General features: G+C 41.9%; 1 protein-coding gene across 1 annotated transcript in view; it reads left to right on the top strand.

Moving 5' to 3' along the window:
• MYO10 (myosin X) overlaps positions 1 to 24379 on the top strand; it is a 230000-nt gene that overhangs the window by 36368 nt on the left and 169253 nt on the right. Inside the window, exon 2 of the mRNA XM_044295842.1 lies at positions 12490 to 12588. Within this exon, the coding sequence (XP_044151777.1) occupies positions 12490 to 12588 (99 nt within the window). The remainder of the gene's footprint in view (positions 1 to 12489; positions 12589 to 24379) is intronic.

Below are 24379 nucleotides of genomic sequence, written 5' to 3'. Positions count from 1 at the left end.
TAACCATTATTGTGTCCCTCACAGAAAACTGCCAAGAAAATAGCTGTTCCACACTATAGATGGTATATATGATGGCATGTAGGTGTGCTATTTCTAATTTAATGCTTTGGTCAGGGGGGTTCCAAATTCCCTCTCTTTTACGGACCTAGCAAGGGGAGTACACTTAGCTACTTCCTGGATCTGGCTCCCCGCTCTTACTCCGCAAGGTCTGCAATGCTCCGCTGGGCTCCCTCGATGTAGACTGACCAGGTCCTACTATGTCATAATGAATGGCCACATGACGCAAGGGCATCATGTCTCTGCTGCAGCCAATTGCTGGAAAACTGGATGTTCGCATAAAAGGAGCCCATCGGAGCATTGCAGGCCTGGGGGAGAATCGCACATCGCTAATGTCAGCCAGTTAAATTTTGGTATTTCTGGTGATAGAAACCTTTCTGTCTTGTTCATTGACATTTGGTGACACATCGATTAGTAATGAATGATTTACAGGCAAGTGCAAGTCTTTGCCGCAGGAAGCAAATTAATCTGTAGTAGTGTTCTGTTAAACACAAGGGTGTGGTGGCCGTTTGTTATGAAATACTGACTTTACGGGAAACATCAGTTCAGGTAAATGACTAAATATGGCCATGCACATTAGATAGAAGTTGGTTGATGGTTAAACAGCAGTTGAACAAGCATCTGGTGAACATCCTTTTCACAGACATGACCATACACATTTTAGTGCATCTTGGCTATTACTGTTGTTCAAACTGCATATATACTTTCAATATAACCAGTCAATGGACGAAATATCTTTCTGTTCACAAGTGATCTTTTTTGAACGAAAGATCTTTTGTCCTGCCATCAGGCGAAAATGTTGAACGGGGCCCACTTCTTTTCTAATAAGAATAGTCTATTATCGGTTGGCTAAAAAGATTGTTTGTTGTTAAATTTCACCCAACAAATGTTCAATCAGTTGCAATTGTCTTTTGTGATCAACTTTAGACTACAGAAGACTGGAAGTAGAAGTAGCCTGGAGGATCTCTCGGCGATGGCGGCCAATCACGCAGGATGATGGTTGGCATCGCTACCTTCTTGGGGGAGATGATATGAGATGATATGGTACAGTTTCTTCATCGAGAGAAAGCCTCAGGTCTAACTGCCTTCTGTTAACCCCTTGAGTACAGGACAAGTTTTTGCTTTTTTGGCATGCTAGGGAGGCTCGTCCCAGTCACGGCCTGCTATTGGCTGCCTTCCCCCGTCGCCGGATGTTTCGATCCGTACAACAGGGAGATGCAGCCGTGCGGGCTTTAGAAATGCCAGGGAGTGGGGTAAGTATGATCTATATAAGGTGCCCGGGCATTAGGCAGGTCATTATAGGGGCAAGGAGCAAAGAGGGACAAAGGGACCTTGGTCCACATTAGAAGCTGTCCCTGCAAAAGAGGGATACTTGGGAGGTCTGCATAGGTGAGTCACTGAAGTCAGTATAAAACAGGAGGAACCAAGGATGGAAGAAACAGCAGAAACTATGAATTCCTATGATGATTAGATGGCTTAAAGTAATAATTGTGTTGCTGTTTTTTTCTTTTTAGATAAATACTTTATAAAATAAACCCAGCCAGTAGAACAGAACTTTCTGACATAAGAAGCATGCACCTGCATTTTGTCTGGAAGAATTCCAGCATTCATGCCGGGAACCCAGTAGATCCCATTGCAACAACTGGGATCCGGAGCATAGAGATCCAGCAATTCGGTATTCTGTTCCTTTGTCAGAACAGAATACAGGAATTGTAAAGACTAGTGTGTACATAGCCTAAAACATCGTGGTTGTAGGACTAATTTTGATCCTTTATCTAGAAACAAAAAACTTGAATAAATTTTATTTACTTAAGGTCCTCAACTTACAACTTGGACTTTGCACCACATTTTTTGCTCTGCAGGACTAGACATGGCATGTTTACTTATGCATTTAGATGCATAGATACTGGACATCTGGTATTGTTTGTAGTACGGAAAAAGCCCCAAAGCAGTCTACTATAGATACTCACTAGTGTTGGGTGAGCATGCTCGGCCGAACACCGCGTGTGCTCGAGTGCGATGCTTGAGTCTCTTCCCTGCACGTTTGTTGCCTGCTACGCAGCCAATAAACGTGCGGGGAAGTACTGGCACTCACTGTAATGCTGTAGCCATGTTGGTTACTGGCATTACAGTGATTGGCTGGCCGGAACGCGTCCTCAAGGGACAGGAATAGTTATTTTTTTTTAGAAAGGGTTTAGTGTTGAAAAGTGTTAGAGACCCAAAAGTCCTTTTAAGGACTATTGTTTTATCTGGCTGCAATATATATTAATAGCGCAACCTGCGCTAAATTACGTGCAATTTTTTGGCCGCTGCTGGCAGTGACACAACATCTGCTACATCTGTTGTGTTACATTTGCGCATCCTAAATATCTGTGACATTCAGCGCAATTGTTTGGCCGCTGCTGACAGCGACATTACCTGCGCTACATCTCCTGTATAATGTTTGGGCATCCTAAATATCTGTGGCATTCAGTGTAATTTTTCCGCAGACAGTGTCCACTGCGGACAGTTACATTACCTGCGCTACATCTCCAGTATAACGTTAGCGCATCCGAAATAACAGTGACATTCAGTGTAATTTTTTTCTTAGCTGCTGGTAACAGCGACATTACCTGCGCTACATCTCCTGTATAACGTTTGTGCATCCTAAATATCGGTGACATTCACTGTAATTTATTTGCACATACACTTACAAAACCTGCGCTACTGTACGTGTGACATACTTTCAAGCATATATACCATTTAATATGCTCAAGGCAAGCAGTAAGGATGGCGAAGTGGCCATAGAGGCCGTGGCCCTGGGCACGGTGAAACTGTGCCTGCTGCCAGAGAACAAGAAACACACTCATCCACGATGCCTAGCTTCATGTCCCAATTTGCAGGGCAGCGTAGGACACCACTCTCGAAGTCACACCAGTGTGACCAGGTGGTCGGTTGGATTACAGCAGATAATGCTTCCAGTCAGTTAAGCACCACCCTGTCTTCCACAAAGTCCAGTCTCAGTAGCCAAGAGTCTGGTCAACAGAATCCTCACCCTGATCCTTCTTCCTCCCACCAAGGAGAGTCTTGGCAAACAAGTGATCCCATACTCAGATATTCCCAGGAGCTCTTTTCATTGCCATTCCTTAATTTGGGTCTCTCACCAAGCCCGCTTGAAGAGGGACATGAGGAGATATTGTGCCCTGATTCCCAAACTCTTGAGCATCCACAGTCAGAAGAAGATGACGGTGGGGAACTGCAATTAGTGTTTCACAAGGTGGATGATGATGATGTGACACAGTTGCCAATAAGTCAATGGCAATTAGTGTCTCAAGAGGTTCGTGATGAGGATGAGACACAGTTGTCAATAAGTGAGATTCTTGTTAGGTCAACATAAATACTGACATTTTCCCTGCTTCAATAAAAGTGCCATATTGTCACCATCAGGAGTGCTGGTTTTACTAGAGTTTTGTATACTGCATATCGCTTGTAATGAGTAGGCAGTTACATGGTAGGTTTCTGTTAATGACCATCTTGACGAGCTTTACTATATATCCTAAGTATTTGTGACTGATGTCCATCTGCCGGGAACAATAGTTTTTCGACTAAGTCACTGATATGAGAATTTTCTGCTCTATCTGCTGAATTATCTATGTGTATTATATAAAGCAGCTTTCATTTTCCCAACAGTTTGTTTTGCTCACTTTATCACCTCGGAATAATAGTTTTAAGACATGGCACTATCATTTAAAGCAGGTTCTCTTTGCAGCACACTTTGACCTGTGAATATAGGATTGCATATTTATGGGCTCTCATCTGTCATGTCTTGGGCAAAGCTGTAAATACCATAGAAGCAGGCCATATGATGACTATGGGACACTTGGAAAGAGGCACACAGTCTTGGGTTGGTCCCAATCCCATTTTGGGGGGCAAATATACTGCTTTGTTAGCATGTAAACCAATGTGGTATTGATCAAAGGGTGATTAAAACAATGTGGACACACTGCACCATAATAGGGGGACTGTTGTGAAATGTTGCTATAGTGCCCCTTCTTTTTTAGTTTTTAGTCCTTGTGCTGCTGATTAAGTTTTAGATACGGTACAGATGAAAAAGTATGCTTTTTACTTTTGTCTTTTATAAATATCATTCATATAATATGGAAAAGATGTGTCCATTAGTTATAGATATACACAGGTGGCTCAGAAGGTTTGATGAGATTCCGCTTGTTTCCTGGTCCTCTAACCATGCACCAACAGCTGATATCACTTCAGAATCAGATGAAAATGTTTTACCATGCAGATTTTCTTTAATATTAGAAAATAAGTGAAAGTCACTTGGGGTGGGTGTTCCAGTAGATCGAATACAGCAGCAGTGGTGGCAGACATAACAGTTTTGATGGTAACCAGTATTTGCTGGGAACCTTGTCCAGAATGTGGCCGCCTTTACTCAGTGTTCCATGCCTGAACTCCTTGATAGCAGCTAAGTTACTGCAGTATTATGCTTTGAAAGTTGTACCTTTCCCCAGGTAATTTCCCATGATAACACCATACGTATCCAGAAAGATAATTGCCAACACCTTTCCGGCCTAAGCAACTGTTTAGTGGTGGGGATCTACCATGTTTACACACCATGCTTTGCCTTTTGGTTTCAGGATCAATGTAATGGACTTGTTTTTTATCCAACAATTCGGTAAGAGAACGTTTCTGGGTCATCATTATTAAAGGAAGCCAAATAAGCAGAATAGATATTTACTCAACATTCTTTGTGATCATTCTTTAATATACTTGGTACCCATCAAGCACTGATCTTTCTCATCTTTACTTCACTGAACTTACTTGGTTAAAATGCAATCAACGCTTCCAAGTGAAATACCTGTTGTTTCAGAATGTATTGCACAGTGACTCATCTGTCTTCCATGACCATGTCGCAACCACGTTTGATGTTCTCCTCTATGATGGAGGTTAAAGGCTACCCTGAACATTCCATATCCTCCTGAGACAACTTACCACAACAAAACTCTCCGGCCAGGGCATTGTCACCGAATGTCTGCACCATATCATAATGAATCTCCATGCAGTGACTTCTCAATCGGGTAGAGGAACTTCATCACTGCGAGTGGTTCAGTTTTCTCCACTTTTGTAGAATCACGTCACTTTGTTCACTTTAACTGCCTATAAAATTTTAAGTATTCTGTGGATTTGGTACATTAGTTTATAAAGATATGCAAGGTATTTCCACCTTTGAATGACCGTTAAATATATTATGTTCTGAAACGCATTTTAAGTAATCCTAAAATGTTGGATTCTTTACATGTTTCTTATCCATCTGATAGGCCGTCTGTCAAAATACTGGAAAACATAGTGCTGCATACGGTGCTATTTTTCTGGCATTTCTGGCAGAATCTGCGACCTAGGGAGCTTCCGTGACAGAAGGTCAACCTAAAGTGGTTTTGTAGGGGTACAATAGTGATGACCTACCTTCAGGATAGATATGTAATATTCTGCTTCTGGTAAATTCTTTTAAAGTGATTGCCTCACTTCACAAATGGCAGCAACATTAATACAAGGCAGTTCCTAATGTATTGTGATTGTCCATATTGTCTCCTTTGCTGGCTGGATTCATTTTTCCATCACATTATACACTGCTCGTTTCCATGCTTATGACCACCCAGCAATCCAGGAGTGGTGGTCATGTTTGTACACTATAGTAAAATGCGCTGACCTTTCTGGTGACAATAGGCACACATGTGTAGCAGATCCCATCCCAGCCACTTCGTATCTGCCCTGCAGTGGTGGAAAAATGAATCCAGCCAGCAAAGGAAGCAATATGGACAATCACTATACATTAGGAACTACCTTGTGTTAACTTTCTCTACATGATAAAGGCCACTTACTGAAGTGAGACAACCCCTTTAAGCTTCACCTTCATTTAGCTTTTTCCCTTGGATGTAGCATGGAATCTGTAGCAGAGTTCAGTCTGGTTTATGACTGTTCAGCATTTCCCTAACGTATTCATTCAAATACAAACGGTGCAATAGAAAGTAGAGCTGTTATCAGCCTTCTGTCCCTGCAGCTTATCAGCCCTCGGTCACACCTGGCTCCCAGGTGGCTCTGGTGTAGCAGCTTGTGTGCCTGCAGTGTGCTCTACCATTGTAATGGATCAGATTACTTAGTAATAAAAACCTCAGGCTCTACTGGTGCATCTTCCATGTCACTCACTTTCAAACAAAAACATAGTAAAGTCTATGCTACTGTTAAGGTCACATTGTCTGAGCTTAGGTAAATAATAATTAAACCAATTTCTGAGTCATGCTTAGAACTAAAAGTATGCGATCAGCGTGCTGTATGATAATGGCGGTACATTCCTGATGACATATACTGTAGTCACTGCACACATTACCTCCTGTGCCTACGAGTGCTGTGTGTCAATTGGAAAAATAGTTTCTGCATTGGTGGAATCTTATCAGACAGTTTTTTCTCTAAGGGTCACACCTGTCAGAGAAGCATAGTGAAATATGGTACAGAATACCAGATTACAGGAAATAGTAAGATTTCGTTTTGGTATTATTGGAACAATTCAAAAATTGTTATAATTCTTTCCTATTTAGCCAGATGTTTCATTGAATATATAGACAACTGAAACACAATTATTGGGACATTTATCACAATGGGTGAAAAACAGCAGTTTACGCATCAAAGTAGAAGTTCTTTTAACATTAAAGTGGGCCTTCTTTCCAGCCAGTTACCACTTTGCCAAGCCTTGCCCCCTAAAGGTGCATTTAGGCACACCAATAATCGTCCAGATCATCTAGCCATCTGAATGTGCCGCTTATCACCCGATGAACGAGCGAAACACTTGTTCATCGGGTGATCCTGTCGTTTATGCAGGCACCACCGATCATGGATTCTGGGCAGCAGATCATGTGGTCTAAACAATGATTCTGTATGGGGATGAGTGATCGCCATAGTGATCCCCGTTCTCATACAGTGAAGGAAATCTCTGCATTTACATCTCATTCACTGAACAGACAGCCGACGCTCCCTTTCTGAGTCTGCCCGTCTGAATCCACTTTAAGGGCTTTATTACACCAACACATTATGTGACAGATTTTCTGAACAATCATTGGTTAAATGGCCGTTTACACACACAGATCTTTTGTTGCACACACCAACTATTGAATTGATTGGACAGAAATTGGTCAGATAATCTGTTGGTGTAATACAGCCCCTAAGTATATGTCCGAGAATAGTCAAACCAGCAAAAAGTGCCAACAGAACTGCCCATCTCTTCTATTACAAGGGGCTGGTAAACATTACATTTGCACGTATTCACCCCTATGATTTTCATCACAACATGATACCGGTAAAGTTATAGCTTCTAAAACCCTGTTGTTTGTACTGGTCTGATTGATACCTGGCTTTTCTATATGGTCCTATTATTATTATTATGATACCTGCATACAAGATCAGTCATCAGCCAGGTGCCAGTGTAGACCATCTGCATCTTCCTTTCTACCTGTTAGGTGGACACATTATTTATAGCCCCACATATTTATTCATGTGTTTTGCTATGATATGTGATATATGTGGTGAGTATTTGCAAAAATGAATCTATGTAGTATCAGAGACGTTCTCGTATACAAATGTTACAGTTACAAGTAGTGCCATAGTTACATTGTTCAGTCGCACTATGTAATTATGTAACTATGGTAATACTTGTAAATTACATCTTTACAAAAACACGCTGTTTAAAGGCTCCCTATGAAATTGTCCTTAGTGTGTATATGTGTGTCTGAAATGTGGAAACTAGACTGTGAGCCCTATCGGGGACTAATGGTGAATGGTGACAAGTTCTGTGCAGCACTGTCAAATATGTTGACACTATATGAACAAATGTGAGAGCCCACCATCCACTTTCAAATTCACTATTATTATTTATTTTAACATGCCAATAAAGGGTTATTCTCATCTCAAACAATGGGGACATATTGCTAGGATATGCTCCCATTGTCTGATAGGTGCGGGTCCCTCACCTATATCGAGAATGGAGCCCTGAAAGTGGTGGAGGACTAGTAATGAGCGGCATAGACAATATTCGTTTCTGCAATATTTTTCCAATTTTTCGCATAATATTCTCAATAAATTAGCGAATTCTAGAATTCGTGATCTCCAGTTATTATTTTTGTGATCGCGCAAATCGCCACTAATGAAGGGCATATTTTTTGCGCAATACATGCAATTCACATTTTATCAGGTCTGATATTACTGATTGGTGCAGTATTGTTGTGACATCACAGCACTATGTCTGTAGCATGTATGTAACACATGTGTGCAGAGTGATTCCTATCACACTACTAACACCCTGCACTGGAACCTATCAGCTACACTATATCACTAACTAACCTACACTGACCTACATCTCCCACTAACTATCTGTAATATATATATGAGCTAACTAACTATCTAATGTAATTGGATAAGGAATAGGATCCAGATGAAAGCACAGAGCACAGCAATGTCACTGCTCTCTCTCTCAGAACTGCAGAAAATGGCTGCTGGGGAGGTTCTTATATAGTAAGGGGTAGGCAACTTTCCTACTGGTTGCTAGGGATGTTGCTAAGCTCAGACAAAGACATTTCAGCCTTCTCATTGGCCCACAAGCAAGAAGGGAGGTCACTGATGAAAAATATTTGCGACTACGAATATATAACACTATATTCTACCATCTTCACGAAATCTCGAAGTGCCGATATTCGCGATTAGAATATTCGTGATCAACACTATGGAGGACGCACTGCTCAGCCACCCCCCATTCATTTTCTATGGGGCCACCGTTGGGCCTATAGCACTGGCTGGTCATTCGTGGTGCGCTCCCATTCACTTCTATGGGGAGAGTTCTTGGTGGTGGCCAGACCGGAGTCCTCCAGTCACCATTTTGCAGGGCTCCGTTCCCGCTATAGTTGCGGGTCCCGCTAGGATATGCCGCCATTGTCTGAGATAAGACAACCCCTTTAATTCCAAGGAGTTGTACATCTAATAGGGGGTATACATACTATAAAACTACACAAGCTGGAAAACAAATACAATAGCATAAACCCATTAACCAACTAGTGCAGAAGAGGTGACCCTGCCCGTTAGGGATTCCAATCTACAAGGGAAGGGCGAAGAGAGGGTAAAAGCGGCTCATCTGGCTATGTATGAAGGACAGTTAGCTTTTAAGAAACTGACAGCCAACAGTCTTTTGAGAGCAGGTTTTGTCTATAAAAGCAGGACTTTGTCCTCACTTACTGAGAAATGAATGTTAGTGACAACGATCTGCAAAAATTCTATCCACAGGGTAACAGCAATGTGAGTGTAGATGTTCGGGTACATGGACGTGAATTGAGCAGAATCTACAACTAATCCGAACATGAGCTACATACAGATCTGTAGTAGCGCCACTAAATGTGTGAAACGTATGACCTATGAGCCTTTGCAGTGTTCTTGGGTGGAACATGTACAGGCGGCTCAGGATATTAGATTTGGATAAACCTTTTGTAGAGCAGCACTTCATATAGGTCATCGGGGCAGGGAACACGTCCAGTACTTGCTATTTTAGTCATTTTATTCAGGTAAAACAAAAGAATCAAGGTTGTGTTTGATGGGTGAATAATGCGTCATAATGACTCAAGTGTATATTTAACATGAAAGCTATTAAACAATAGACAATAGGGGGATAAATATCAGCTGAAAAACTGATAATGAATACATAAAACAGGGCAGATCATATGCAGATGCTCCATGAAAGTCAGTGCGACGCTGTATGATATATGGATAGTGTGTATTGGTATTGCGTTATATCTGTCATGGAATTCCCCACCGAAATTCTATGTAAGGGGGTAGGAGCTGTATACACTGTATATCTCTGCATATGACTGTTTAGATTTACTGACGTTCTGATTTGTGCCTGGTATAAGTGGAAGCCTTTATTCAGCAGTTACATTACAGTGAATATTTGATATTGTTAGAAGGATCCCTGATGATAAACTGATCACGCAGCAATCTGTCCGATATTCCAGCAGTAAGGGTTTGTTCACACTGGGTATTTTGATTTGGCCATGAATTCCGCCCCAAAAACTCACACCAAAAATGCATGCAGATCCTCCCTATTGATTTCAATGGGGAATCCGCATGTTAATTTTGACAGCGCTTTTTTTTCCACTTGCGGTTTTGATAAGTGCACTGCAGAAAAAGGAAGTGCCCTCTTCATTCTGGAAGTGGAATCTGAAAATCCTTGCCAAAACCACTCCAAAAACCACATTACAAAAACACGTTAGGGAAAAAAAACATGTCCAAAAAACCTAATGCGGATTCTGCATCATTTTTTTCTTCAGTGCGGAACATACTCTGTGTGAACATACCCTAAGTGTTTAATTCCCCTATATCACCCCCAAAGGTGAAGTTAAGCATTACACAGTTACCACTAAAGAGGACCTGTCACCTCTGCTGACTTGTCAATTTTAGTAATTACTTGCAATTCCCCATGTAATAGCCATTCTGGGGCATCTTTTCATATAACAGTTTGATGTGCCATTAGATAATGTCAGACTGTGCAAGAGATGTGACATGTCCTCCTAACTAAGAAGATATCACAGGTCCCCTTTAATTAAGAAGATGTCACAGGTCCTCTTTAACTAAGATGTCATACAGTGAGGAACAGAAGTTTTGAACACCCTGCGATTTTGCAAGTTCTCCCACTTGGAGGGGTCTGAAATTCACATTGTAGGTGCATTCCCACGCTGAGAGACAGAATAAAAAAAAATAATAATCAGGAAATCACAATGTATGATTTTTAAAGAATGTATTTGTCTTGCACTGCTGAACATAAGTATTTGAACACCTGAGAAAATCAGTGTTAATATTTGGTACAGAAGTCTTTGTTTGCAATTACAGAGGCCAAATGTTTTTTGTAGTTCTTGACCAGGTTTGCACACACTACAGCAGGGATTTTGGCCCCCTCCTCCACACAAATCTCCTCTAGATCTGTCAGGTTTCGGGGCTGTCGCTGAGCAACACAGAGTTTAAGCTCCCTCCAAAGATGTTCTATTGGATTTAGGTCTGGAGACAGGCTAGGCCACTCCAGAACCCTGATATGCTTCTTACGGAGCCACTCCTTGGTTATCCTGGCTCTGTGCTTCGGGTCGTTGTCATGTTGAAAGACCCAGCCAGGACCTATCTTCAATGCTTTGACAGAGGGCAGGAGGTTGTTGCTCAAAATCTCACAATGAATGGCCCCATTCATCCTCTCCTTAATACAGTGCAGTCGTCCTGTCCCCTTCACAGAAAAGCACCCCCAAAGCATGTGTTACCACCCCCATGCTTCACAGTAGGGATGGTGTTCTTGGGCTTCAACTCTTCTTTTTCCTCCAAACACGACGAGTGAAGTTTAGACCAAAAAGTTCTACTTTGGTCTCATCTGACCACATGACTTTCTCCCATGCCTCCTCTGGATCATCCAGATGGTCATTGGCAAACTTCAGACGGGCCTGGACATGTTATGACTGGAGCAGGGGAACCTTCCGTTCAATGCGTGATTTGAAACCATGACGGCATAGTGTTCTACCGACAGTGACCTTTGAAACTTTGGTCCCAGCTCTCTTCATGCCATTGACCAGCTCCTCCCTTGTAGTCCTGGGCTGATTCCTCACCTTTCTTATCATCAGTGATTCCCCACAAAGTGAGATCTTGCATGGAGCCCCAGTCATCTTCAGCCTCTTCCATTTCCTAACAGTTGCTCCAACATTTGATCTATTTTCACCAAGCTGCTTGGCTATTGCCCTGTAGTCCTTTCTAGCATTGTGGAGGTCCACAATTTTGTCTCTTGTGTTATTTGACAGCTCTTTGGTCTTGCCCATGGTAGTATTTAGCATCTGACTGACTGCAGGTCGACAGAGGTCTTTAAAGAGCTCAGACAGGTGCTACTAAGTTAGACTAATGAGTGGAGTAGAGGTAGACTTTTTAAAGGCACAGTAACAGGCCTTTGAGAGACAGAATTCTTGCTGTTTCTCAGGTGTTCAAATACTTATGTTCAGCAGTGCAAGACAAATAAATTCTTTAAAAATCATACTATGTGATTTCCTGAATTTTTGTTTTAAATTCTGTCTCTCAGAGTGGGAATGCAATTACAATGTGAATTTCAGACTCCTCCATGAGAGGAGAACTTGCAAAATCGCAGGGTGTTCAAATACTTCTGTTCCTCACTGTAGGTCCTCTTTAACTAAGACTACCTTAAAAGGTGTTTGAAAATAAATCAGCCAAAAACACACTACCTTTTCTTATGTGAGTGCATTGGAAAGGGATTCTTGACTTCAGGAATGACTTGTTGGTGGCCTGCTAATGGAAGCTTAAGTTTGAACCTTGTAAGTACATAACACTTTTAAATGTGAATTATAACATCAGTTCTTTCTCTTGCAGGGAACACAAGTTTGGTTACGGGAAAATGGACAACATTATCCAAGTTACGTTCAGTCCTGTGCTGGTGGTGTTGTTGTATTTAAGACATATTACAATCAGGTAAGAAAAGCCCATACTGTCCATGATATTCCTAATGTACCAGTGAATATTCCTAGTTAAGTCATGGCTCTGGTTTTAATACTCGTTCCATATTTTCCCTTTGACCCATGCTTGTATACTGTATATGTGCTTGCTGTGTGATGCACTTTGCATAACGGTCTAGGAGAAATTTAAAAAGGAAGTGGTAAATGCATCATTATGAAAACAGTGTCTCTCCTGCCTGGTGCACCACATAGACCCTATACTATGTACTGTCAGAAATACAAACAAATAGCAGTTTTGCATCATAGATGGTAACTAGATTGATATCTACGAGAACAGAGGTCCACCTGCCTTTGGCCCATGAGAGGGCAGCAGATGGGAGCCTATGGCTCTTGTCCCTGCCGTTCATGCTCGTAGGCCACAGACCACTTGGTACCTGCAGCACTGTTCTACAGCAGTTGTTTTCCACATTTTCATGCCAAGTATCACCTAGTGACAAGAAGTTCAAACCAGTTACCCCCAATAAAGCAAACAGTCATAAATGTTAACAAAATAATGCTATTCACAGACTACTTTCATAGTCTCTGTTCTAAGCCTCTGTCAGCAGTTCCTTAAGATATGACAGAAAAAATAGTGCAGTTTTCAGCGCTAATCTTCCTGTCAAAATGACAGACACCATATTAGGATCCAGATGGGATGACTTACTTTTTAAATTAGATTTCAGACTACCCAACATACAGGAGAATGCAGCACTATGTACCTCTAACATTCAGTGACATCTCATATGATATAGATATTCTCTTTACTCATCTTCTGTATTCAGAGAAGACCACCATGATGACTTCTTTCCGTGGAGTTTTATCTCTGCAGAGTATGCCACACAAAGATCTTAAGTTCCCACTTTTCCATCATCCTTTTCACCTTCTGACCAGCCCATCTTGTCACCCCCAATTCTATACTGCAGAAACAGACAGCCCCCCTGAAAATACTAGTATCACAGAGATACAGATTGCTGCCCTCAAAAGTAACTGTGCCCAGTAAATAGTGTCTCTGATAGTAATAGTACCATAAGCATAGCATTCTTAATACTGTGCCAGGATGCCCTCACAGTAGTGCTCCCAGAAATCCCACCAATAGCAATAATTCTCTCCCAGAGTGTCCTTAGTAGTAATAGTGCCCCTGCATTGCTCCCAATAGTTCCCTATTGTTCCTCATGCTCTCTGTAATGCCCCCTGTAGTAGTAGAGTCCACCATAATATCCCCATTATTAATAATGCCTTCATAATGCTCCCAGAAGTAATAATGTCCACCTATAGTGCCCCAGTAGTAATAAAGCTCATTATAGTGTCCCCCAGTAGTAATAAAGCCCCCATAGTATGATACAGAAGTATTTATGCCCATCTATAGTGTCCCCCAGTAGTACTAATGCCCCCTATAGTGCCCCCAGTAGTACTAATGCCCCTATAGTGCCTCCAGTAGTAATAATGCCCCCTAATGTGCGCCAGTAGATTTAATGCCCCCTTACAATGCCGCCAATACAATTAACACCCCCATAGTGTCCCAAGTAATAATAATAATGACCCCCTATAATGGCCCAATAGTATGCTGCCCCAAGGTACCAAAGGAAAATAACATACTCTAATACTACCCTCCATGCCACTGTCTGCAATGCTATACAGGCCAGAAGGGGCATGCATCCCTAACTGCTTGTAGCCCGGATGCGGTGGTTGCGATGATAATGATGTTATATTACTGCCTGCATGTTCTCTGATGGGCTTCACATCTAGTTGCCTATAGTCTATGAGAGTGAATGGCTACCATGTCCCCCCTGCAGTATTCGACTGTATCACCGACCTGAGGACTGCGATACAGTTGAATGTCAAGAAACATTGCTGGATCCTAGGGTTGTCTCACGTTCCCCCTCACCCTACAGTGCGTACCCCTTGGGGTATGTATACTGCAGGTTGAGAACCACTGTGCTACAGTAGTACTAATTGTAATAGTAATACACTTCTAGTTTGCACTGGTGTTACACTGACTTTAGGACAAGTCATTCAGAAAAGTAATTATCAGTGGTACATTTTTCAGCACCCGGTTGTAGGTTATGACAGGCATTTACACTTGAATGTCTCATTTATGAAAGGCAGCTGGCATTTTAGGTTTTACAATACTTTAAATGGCTAAGGAATAACAGCATTTTTCTCTTGTATGTCATCACAGATCACTCTACAAAAAGTGTTGTAGGATGCGTCTACCTTCCATTGTTAATGTATTGGTGCCTGTAATTACATGGGTCTATAGAGAGCTTAGTCCCCTTTGTCAGGGCAAGCTGCAGGCATCTGTTTACTTATCCCTACTATGGTCTGTTTCATCTTCTTTAGTGCTTGGAAAACATTTCCTTTCATAAATGTGCAGTGTATCCATGCACTATGACATACACCGCTTCAGGACTCTTTATGAAGGAGTTACAGCTGCACCGTGTCACGAGACACAAACTTTGTGAATCCTTACAGTAAATACCGGATTTATTGATTCGAGTAATATTGCAGAAGTCAGTATGTAAGAGTATAAAGTTGCAAATATTGCAGATATAAAATTATACCTAAACGACAAATATATTTTGTTCCAATATTGTTTTTTGTCATTGATTTAATTTGTGATCCAATGTAATTTAAAATCAAATTCATTCTACCACAAACTTCCATGCCTTTAGCCTGATTCTAATAAGAAACAAACAGGGTAGAAGAGTCCCAAATGATACAATCTTTCTGAAGACCCCAGCATCTAACGGTCTCCATCATTTCAATCCTAAAGTTGAAGGGCATTTAGATTCAGAGGCATAAAGCCAATTGGAATTGTTGAGAATCCAGTAAGTTTTGGCTCTTCTTGACAAAGACACCGTGCAGCACAGATTTGTAGTCATCGGAAATCCTCCACTGGGAGTATGGCTAAGGCTACTTTCACACTGGCGTTTTGGCTTTCCGTTTGTGAGATCCGATCAGGGCTCTCACAAGCGGTCCAAAACAGATCCGTTTTGCCCTAATGCATTCTGAATGGAAAAGGATCCGCTCAGAACGCATCAGTTTGCCTCTGATCAGTCTCCATTCGGACACCGAAACGCTGTCTGCAGTATTTTTCTGTCTGCCATGTGGTGCGGAGCAAGACGGATCCGTCCTGACACACAATGTAAGTCAACGGGGGCGGATCCGTTTTCTCTGACACAATAGAAAACGGATCAATCCCCTATTGACTTTCAATGGTGGTCATGACGGATCCGTCATGGCTATAGAAGACTAATATTACAACAGGATCCGTTCATGATGGATGCATGCAGTTGTATTATTGTAACGGAAGCATTTTTGCAGATCCATGACGAATCCGCAAAAAACGCTAATGTGTAAGTAGCCTTAGCTACTACTGAGGATAATTTAGGTACTATATGGCCGTGTCATTAGGGCATTGTGTAGTGTGATGGTGATAACTATTCACCCACTGCATGGCAGTAGAACTGTAACACTCATATGGGTTATGCAGTGGACAAGCATATGGCAGTATTATTAATATTAGTATTAGGCTAGTTTTACAATACCATTGAAATCTCCAGCAGAGGAATAGCGCACCAACATGCCACATTCACTATAATTGGACCTGGTGAGTATTCAGCCTGTTTCCAGCATTAGTGCCAGTGTTTAGCCGGACAAAAAATGTTGAAAGCAGCAGTTTTGTCCCAGCCGAATCCAGGCACTATTGCTAGAACAGGCTGGATCCCCACCGGGTCTCATTATAATCAATGGGCTCCTGTGGGGAAAGGTAGTATCCAGCTACACCGGATACAACGAACTCTGGTAGGCTGATCCTCTGTTTGAACCGCCTGCTGGAAGATTTTAACGCTAGTGTGAAGCTAGTCTTAGGCTCTTTTTACAATGTTATTCTCTATTTCCAAAAAAGAAAGGGGCCCCTACAGAACATTTCACCAAGAATTAGATGTGTTTCTTGGATGCATTCTAGGTTAGAAAATGGAATTATTTATTTAAATAATGTTTGAGAGGAAATACATCAAATATTAGTCTCCAAACTGCTATATTTCAATGGTTATTTCAAAGATTCCTGTTGATAGAAATCTCGGATAGCCTCCAAAGAACACCTCAGAGACAGCCTATTGTCCACTTTGGTTTATCAGTCAGTAGAGGTCTAAACCCATAGAACTTATCAATAATATCTTCAATGTGTTGCTCTGATTTGTCAGAAGACTGATTTTTGTTGAATTTTCTCATTTGGGGAACCTTTATCATCGAACATGGTGTCTGATCTGTCAGCATCATGTTATATATCAGCAGGAGGAACTGAACAGACTGATATATAACTTTGTAGGAAAAGACTATAACTTGCTGCTTATTCTGGGCTTAGGAGTCCAGTTGGTGGTCCTGCTCAGTGATTGACAGCTATCTCTGTAGGTACACAGGGAAGGCTGCCAATCATTAAAGGGGTTGTCCGAGTTATGAAAAAAAATATATAGCACTGAAAATCTGATGGGCAGCAATATATAACTATAAACAACCCCTTTAAGTGACTCTGCCCACTGGACTCATACGTCCAGAAGAAATAGAGATTTTGGTAATTAAATTACAAGTTTTATTGAATCTTTTCCTACATATTATATATTAATCTACTCAGCTCCTGCTGATAGACTGATCTGCAATTTCATAGAGAACATTTAGAAAACAATCTGAAGGGTCAGTGTTCAATGGTGGATTAAGTTTATCAGACATTAGCCAAGTAGAAAACCTGGAGTGACTTAAAAATTACTGCATTTTTCGCCCTATAAGACACACCTGCCCATAAGATGCATCCTCCCTCATCTCCATCTAGCACCCTACTCATGACCTCCGTTCTGTTAGAGACCTAAGATTAATATCCTCCATAATTCGTACCTCTCACTCCCGTCTTCAAGACTTTTCTCAAGCTGCACCTACTCTCTGGAATACTCTGCCCCTGAATACTAGGTCACCTTCAAACGTGCCTTAAAACACATCTTTTTAGGCAGGCTTATCAAGCTACCTAAACTGACTTTTCCCAGAATAAACCTCCCCCACCAACTCCTGGCCTAAACTGGATCCTCTAGTAGTCCCAAACCCGAAGCATATTGGTCGGCACTACCCCTGTCAGTTCAATAATGGCTCAAATCCTACTTATCACAATCAACTACCTTATGTGTCACCCCCAATTCCTCATAGATTGACTCCTAGTGTTTCAGTTGCATATTAGCCAATTATTTTGTACATGAACCCTATGAATTTGTAAAGCGCTGCAGAATATGGTGGCACTATATAAAAAATATTATTATTATTAGAGGAGCAAAATAAGAAAAAATATATTTTTCATCAGACATCAGCTAAGATCCCCAATGTTAATCAGACCTTATATCAGACCCCCAGTGTTAGTAAGACCCCTAATCAGAACTCAGATCAGACCCCCATGCTAATAAGACCCCCAATCAGACCTCAGATTAGACCCCTATGTTAATAAGACCCCCATGTTAATCAGACCTCAGATCAGAGACAACAAAATAAATCAACTTATCTCTTCTGCTCTGGACGCCGCTGCTGCTCCTGAGACCCAGCTTCCTGCTGCGCTGTGCTGTGAGCCGACATCACACAGCATGAAGTCACGGAGTGCACCGATGTCCTCACGCTCTGTGCAGGTCACAGCACAACAGGCAGCTGATGAAGACCAGGAAGCTGTGAGTACAGAGCCTGCACAGGGAGCGCTGCATTCACTGCTCCGCAGTCCTCCTGTACTAATTATGGAAGCGCTCATTGGTATTCGTCCTTTAAGACGCACTGACATTTTCACCCACTTGGGGGGGGGGGGGGAGTGTGTCTTATAGGGTGAAAAATGTGGTATATCCAGAAACCATCCACCAGTTTATTTTAAAAAATGGCATAGAATATTAGCATATATGCTGTTAGTATGTGATACTATGGTAGAAACCAATAATAGTAAAGTACTAGCAGAAGGACCCAGCTTCGCACGTATATTTATGTATATTTAATCTATTTCACTTAATGTTTGTGTGTCATTAAAAGATATCGACAGTATCCACTATAACAGTGAACTCCACAACCTCCCCAGTGCCTGTCCTTTTAACAGTAACCTCCACAGTCTCCATCCCTTTTTCAGTGACCTCCACAGTCTCTGTCCCTTTAACAGTGACGTCCACGGTGCCCGCCCCTTTAACACTGACCTCCGCGGTACCTGCCCCTTTAACAGTGACCTCCAAAGTGCCCGCCCCTTTTAACAGTGACCTCCACAGTGCCCTGCCCCTTTAACAGTGACCTCCACAGGGCCCTGCCCCTTTAAGGCTAGGGTTACATGACGACATGTGTTGTGCGACATTTTGTCTCAACAATTTTTATAATGATAGGCTATGGTGTTACACTGGGACATGCGCAAAATAATCCATCCAAGATGGATGAATGTAGCAGTGTAGTTGTGCCCTATGCGTTGTGTGACTTGGGTTGGCTGGGTTGTTATGGAAACCTGGCATAAAGCTGTGTGTGTGTGTGTGGAGTGTAAGGGTCTGCGAGCTTCTATTGGCTGATAAGGGACATGTGACAGAGTGTATGGCAGTTGGGATTTGAAGAGAAAGATTTGCAGGCTTGTATTGGCTAATGCAGGTCATTTTTTGGGAATATCTCAGGAACGGCACGTCCTAGAGAGCTGAGACCCTACAAGATTTCTTTCCTGGTAAAGAGGGATGTGAATACCAAGTTTAGTTAAAATGGATGGTTGTGTTTTTGAGTTTTTGCGGAACATACCCACATATATATGTCCTTTTTTATACATATATATAGATTTAAAGGAGTTGTCTGACTTCAGTAAATGGCATTTATCATCATGTAGAGAAAGGTAATACAAGTCACTTACTAATGTATTGTTATTACCCATATTGCTTCTTTTGCTGGCTGGATTCATTTTTCCATCACATACACTGCTTGTTTCCATGGTTACAGATCACCCTGCAATCCATCAGTGGTGGTCGTGCTTGCACAATATAGGAAAAAATCGCTAGCCTATATGCGCTCCCATGGTCCCAGCGAGTCTGATGCTTTTTCCTATAGTGTGCAAGCACGGCCACCACTGATGGATTACAGGGTGGTCCTAACTATTGAAACAAATAGTGTATAATGTGATGGAAAAATGAATCCAGCCAGCAAAGGAAGCACTATGGACAATCACAGTACATTAGTAAGTGGCTTGTATTAAGTTCCTCTAAATAATAAATGCAACTTACTGAAGTGAGACAACCCCTTTAAGTAAGCTGGACAAGTTCTCATGTAAAAGCTGAAAGGCGGCTGTTATATCAGCCACGAATGGCAGCATCTGTCAAAATAATTTACCTTATTCCCAATGACAATGAATTCTTTCATTGAGAAATAAGTCAGCAAACAAGTTCACATCATATCTCAAATTACAGAAGTGAGGCGTCTGAACATCTTTCTTCTGTGGTAAACAGTGTTACTTTTACGTAAGACGATTCCACAAAAGACCTGGTTGTCCTTTAGATATAATTAAATTGCTCGGAGTTAATACAGTATCAGAATGGTGTTTGTCTGCCCCTGTGACTCTTCTTAATCACATTAAAAGCCAGTCTTACACATGAGATAGCAGTTTGTTATCTGTCTAATATGACTTTCTATAAGAAAAGAGATATTAGCTGCTGCCAGACTCCACTGACCGGGCTTATCTTCCAGAGAAACAAAGAAATACACATAAGATGAATGTCAGATGAAATATAGTATAAGGGTGTCCAAGCTGTCGTGAACGAAAGATCGGGCAAGTTGGATTTCTATCTGCTCAATCATTTTGTATTCATTATTCATCTCCCTCTATTGAGAACACATGCACTTGTAGCTCAGTATGTATGTGGGGGTCCGAAAGAATAGTTGTCAGTCAAACTAGTGTTCAACCAACAGCTATTGACAGTGGACGACCACCTTACCTTCTGGAGACCTTACTAACCCCAACGTCTGCAGGAGACAAAGTGATACGGGTCAGATCATCAAACCCCTACCAACTGGACATTGATAGAAAATCCGACACCTCCAATATCTGTGATGAGACTATAAGAGATATATTCGACAGGTTCCTCACATATTGTGACTGTCCCTTCAGCTCTGAGCCATATAGACTCATATGGACCACATTCAGCTCCTGGGCTGAACACGTATGCAGTCACATCAGACCTTTCACGGATAAACTAACCTTTACCTGTGGGATACACAGTAAGCTGCTTGATATCTTCTGTATCTCTTGTGTAAGTAAGAATTAGACTGCTTTTTAGTGCATTTCATTGTCTCATTTCTCACAATTTGGAACATCACTACTTGCTGTAAGGAAGTGGAAACTTCCAGAGCTAAGGACTACACGTCTAAGCAAAGGTGTACAAATCCTTGCAGCTTTTATTATACACTACAATACAATATTTTTAAAGGAACAGTTCTAGAAAATGTTACAATTGAATTGTAGTCCTACACATAAAAGGGCTATTTAAAGGGGTATTTCAGTTATATAAAGATATCCCCTTTCCATAGATGACAAACCTCTTGGTGCCCCCTAAAATCAATGGAGTGTCCGGTTTGGCATGCTCCCTTCATTTATTTCTATGTGAATTCTGCAGATAGCTGAGTACAGCTTGCGCAGGGGCAGACTAGGAACTTAATGTGGCCCTGGAAAAAACCTAAAAGGGGCCCCATGTTGTAGGCGGGTCCAAATTGACAGAAAGCAGGGCAATGCAAGTAGACAGGGCCAATAGAAGTGGATAGGGCCAGCAATACCGTAGTGTAGCACACCATACCTCCCCAGCAGAACCAAATACCATGGTGCAACATAAAACACTGCATTATTACCATAATGATAGATGCATAAGTACATCATGCATATGCATCTGATAATAAATGCTGGCTAGCGGCAGTGAGGAGGGCTCGGGCTGCCCCCTGGGCATCGGCCCACCAGGAAATTTCTCTGTAGTGTCTATGGCCAGTCCGCCCTTGAGTGAGCAGCTGTCTCAATAACTCCCATAGAAATGAGTGGAGCGTCCAAGGGTTAGGGGCCCCCATTCTCATGATAATGGGGGTCCCAGTGGTAGTGCCCACACCGATCTGATAGTTATGCTCTATCCCCTATACAAAGTTTCTCCCAAAAGTGAGTACACCCCTCAATTTTTTTTCATGGGACGACACTGAAGATATGACACGTTGATGCAATGTAAAGTAGTCAGTGTACAGTCAGTGCCCTCAAAATAACTCAACACACAGCCATTAATGTCTATACCGCTGGCAACAAAAATGAGTACACCCCTAAGTGAAAATGGTCAAATTGTCCTCAATTAGCCATTTTGCCTCCCCAGTGACATGTGACTTGTTAGTGTTCCAATGTCTCAGGTGTGAATGGAGAACAGGTGTGTTAAATTTGGTGTTATCGCTCTCAAACTCTCTCATATTGGTCACTGGAAATTCAGCATGCCACCTCATGGCACCTCATGGCAAAGAACTCTCTGAGGATCTGAAAAAAAGAATTGTTGCTCTACATAAAGATGGCCTAGGCCAGGGATCAGCAACCTCCGGCACTCCAGCTGTTGTCAAACTATGACTCCCAGCATGCTCCGTTCACTTCTCTGGGAGTCCTGAGAACAGCCAAGGAGCTGTGCATGCTGGGAGTTGTAGTTTCACCACAGCTGGAGTGCCGAAGGTTGCTGATCCCTGGCCTAGGCTATAAGAATATTGCCACCACCCTGAAACTGAGCTGCAGCATGGTGGCCAAGACCATACAGTGGTTTAACAAGACAGGTTCCACTCAGAACAGGCCTCACCATGGTTGACCAACGAAGTTGAGTGCACATGCTCAACATTATATCCAGAGGTTGTCTTTCCAAAATAGATCTGAGTGCTGCCAGCATTGCTGCAGAGGTTAAAAGGGTGGCAGGTCAGCCTGTCAGTGCTCAGACTGTATGCCGCACACTACATCAAATTGGTCTGCATGGCCCAGAAGGAAGCCTCTTCTAAAGATAAGGGACAAGAAAGTCTACAAACAGTTTGCTGAAGCCAAGAAGACTACGGACATGGATTACTAAAACCATGTCCTGTGGTCTGATGAGTCTAAGAAAAACGTATTTGGTTTATATGCTGTCAATAGTGTTGAGCGGCATGTCCCATATTCGAATTCGCGAAATTTCGCGAATATTCGAAAGAATATTCGTAAAATATTCGCGAATATTCGAATTCGTTATTATTTCGCATATGCGATAATTCGAATTTTCGCATCGCATAATACATATTATGAGATGCAAAATTCGCATGTGCGCTAATGAAATCGCCTTACGAAGATTCGCAACTCAATTCAATCACTAATGTAAGAATGCAAAGCCCTTTGCCTCTGTTCTGGGACAAGTGCTGATATTCGCCTGTGCGCTAACAAAATCGCCTAACAAAGATTCGCGCCTCAATCACTTTCTAGGCAATGTGAGTAAGATCTGAGCTTTTGGACTTTTGGGAATCAATCGAGATACAGTGGGGGGTGATGACAGTAGTTGACAGAGTACAGATCAATGTCATCTGTAAGGTGGAAAGTAAAATAAAAAATACGAATATTCGTAAATCGAATTTTACGAAGTTCTACGTATTCGCGAATATGGTGCTATACTATATGAATGCACAGGCCTTTGCCTCTCTGTTCTGGGGACAAGTGTAGATATTCGCATTTGCGTTAATAAAATCGCCTCACGAAGATTCGCAGCTCAATTCAATCACTAATGTAAGAATGCAAAGCCCTTTGCCTCTGTTCTGGGACAAGTGTAGATATTCGCATGTGCGCTAATAAAATCGCCTTACGAATATTCGCGCCTCAATCACTTTCTAGGCAATGTGAGTAAGATCTGAGCTTTTGGACTTTTGGGAATCAATCGAGATACAGTGGGGGGTGATGACAGTAGTTGACAGAGTACAGATCAATGTCATCTGTAAGGTGGAAAGTAAAATAAAAAATACGAATATTCGTAAATCGAATTTTACGAAGTTCTACGTATTCGCGAATATGGTGCTATACTATATGAATGCACAGGCCTTTGCCTCTCTGTTCTGGGGACAAGTGTAGATATTCGCATTTGCGTTAATAAAATCGCCTCACGAAGATTCGCAGCTCAATTTAATCACTAATGTAAGAATGCAAAGCCCTTTGCCTCTGTTCTGGGACAAGTGTAGATATTCGCATGTGCGCTAATAAAATCGCCTTACGAATATTCGCGCCTCAATCACTTTCTAGGCAATGTGAGTAAGATCTGAGCTTTTGGACTTTTGGGAATCAATCGAGATACAGTGGGGGGTGATGACAGTAGTTGACAGAGTACAGATCAATGTCATCTGTAAGGTGGAAAGTAAAATAAAAAATACGAATATTCGTAAATCGAATTTTACGAAGTTCTACGTATTCGCGAATATGGTGCTATACTATATGAATGCACAGGCCTTTGTCTCTCTGTTCTGGGGACAAGTGTAGATTTTCGCATTTGCGTTAATAAAATCGCCTCACGAAGATTCGCAGCTCAATTCAATCACTAATGTAATGCAAAGCCCTGTGCCTCTGTTCTGGGACAAGTGTAGATATTCGCATGTGCGCTAATAAAATCGCCTTACGAAGATTCGCAACTCAATTCACTAATGTATGAATGTATGAATTTGCCTCTGTTCTGGGACGTGCCGATATTCGCATGTGCGCTAATAAAATCGCCTTACGAAGATTCGCGCCTCAATCA

This window comes from Bufo gargarizans, chromosome 5, assembly GCF_014858855.1.
Source record: "Bufo gargarizans isolate SCDJY-AF-19 chromosome 5, ASM1485885v1, whole genome shotgun sequence".
NCBI lineage: Eukaryota > Metazoa > Chordata > Amphibia > Anura > Bufonidae > Bufo > Bufo gargarizans.
The sequence above is the reverse complement of the archived record's forward strand: the minus strand, read 5'-3'. Positions and strand labels throughout refer to the sequence as shown.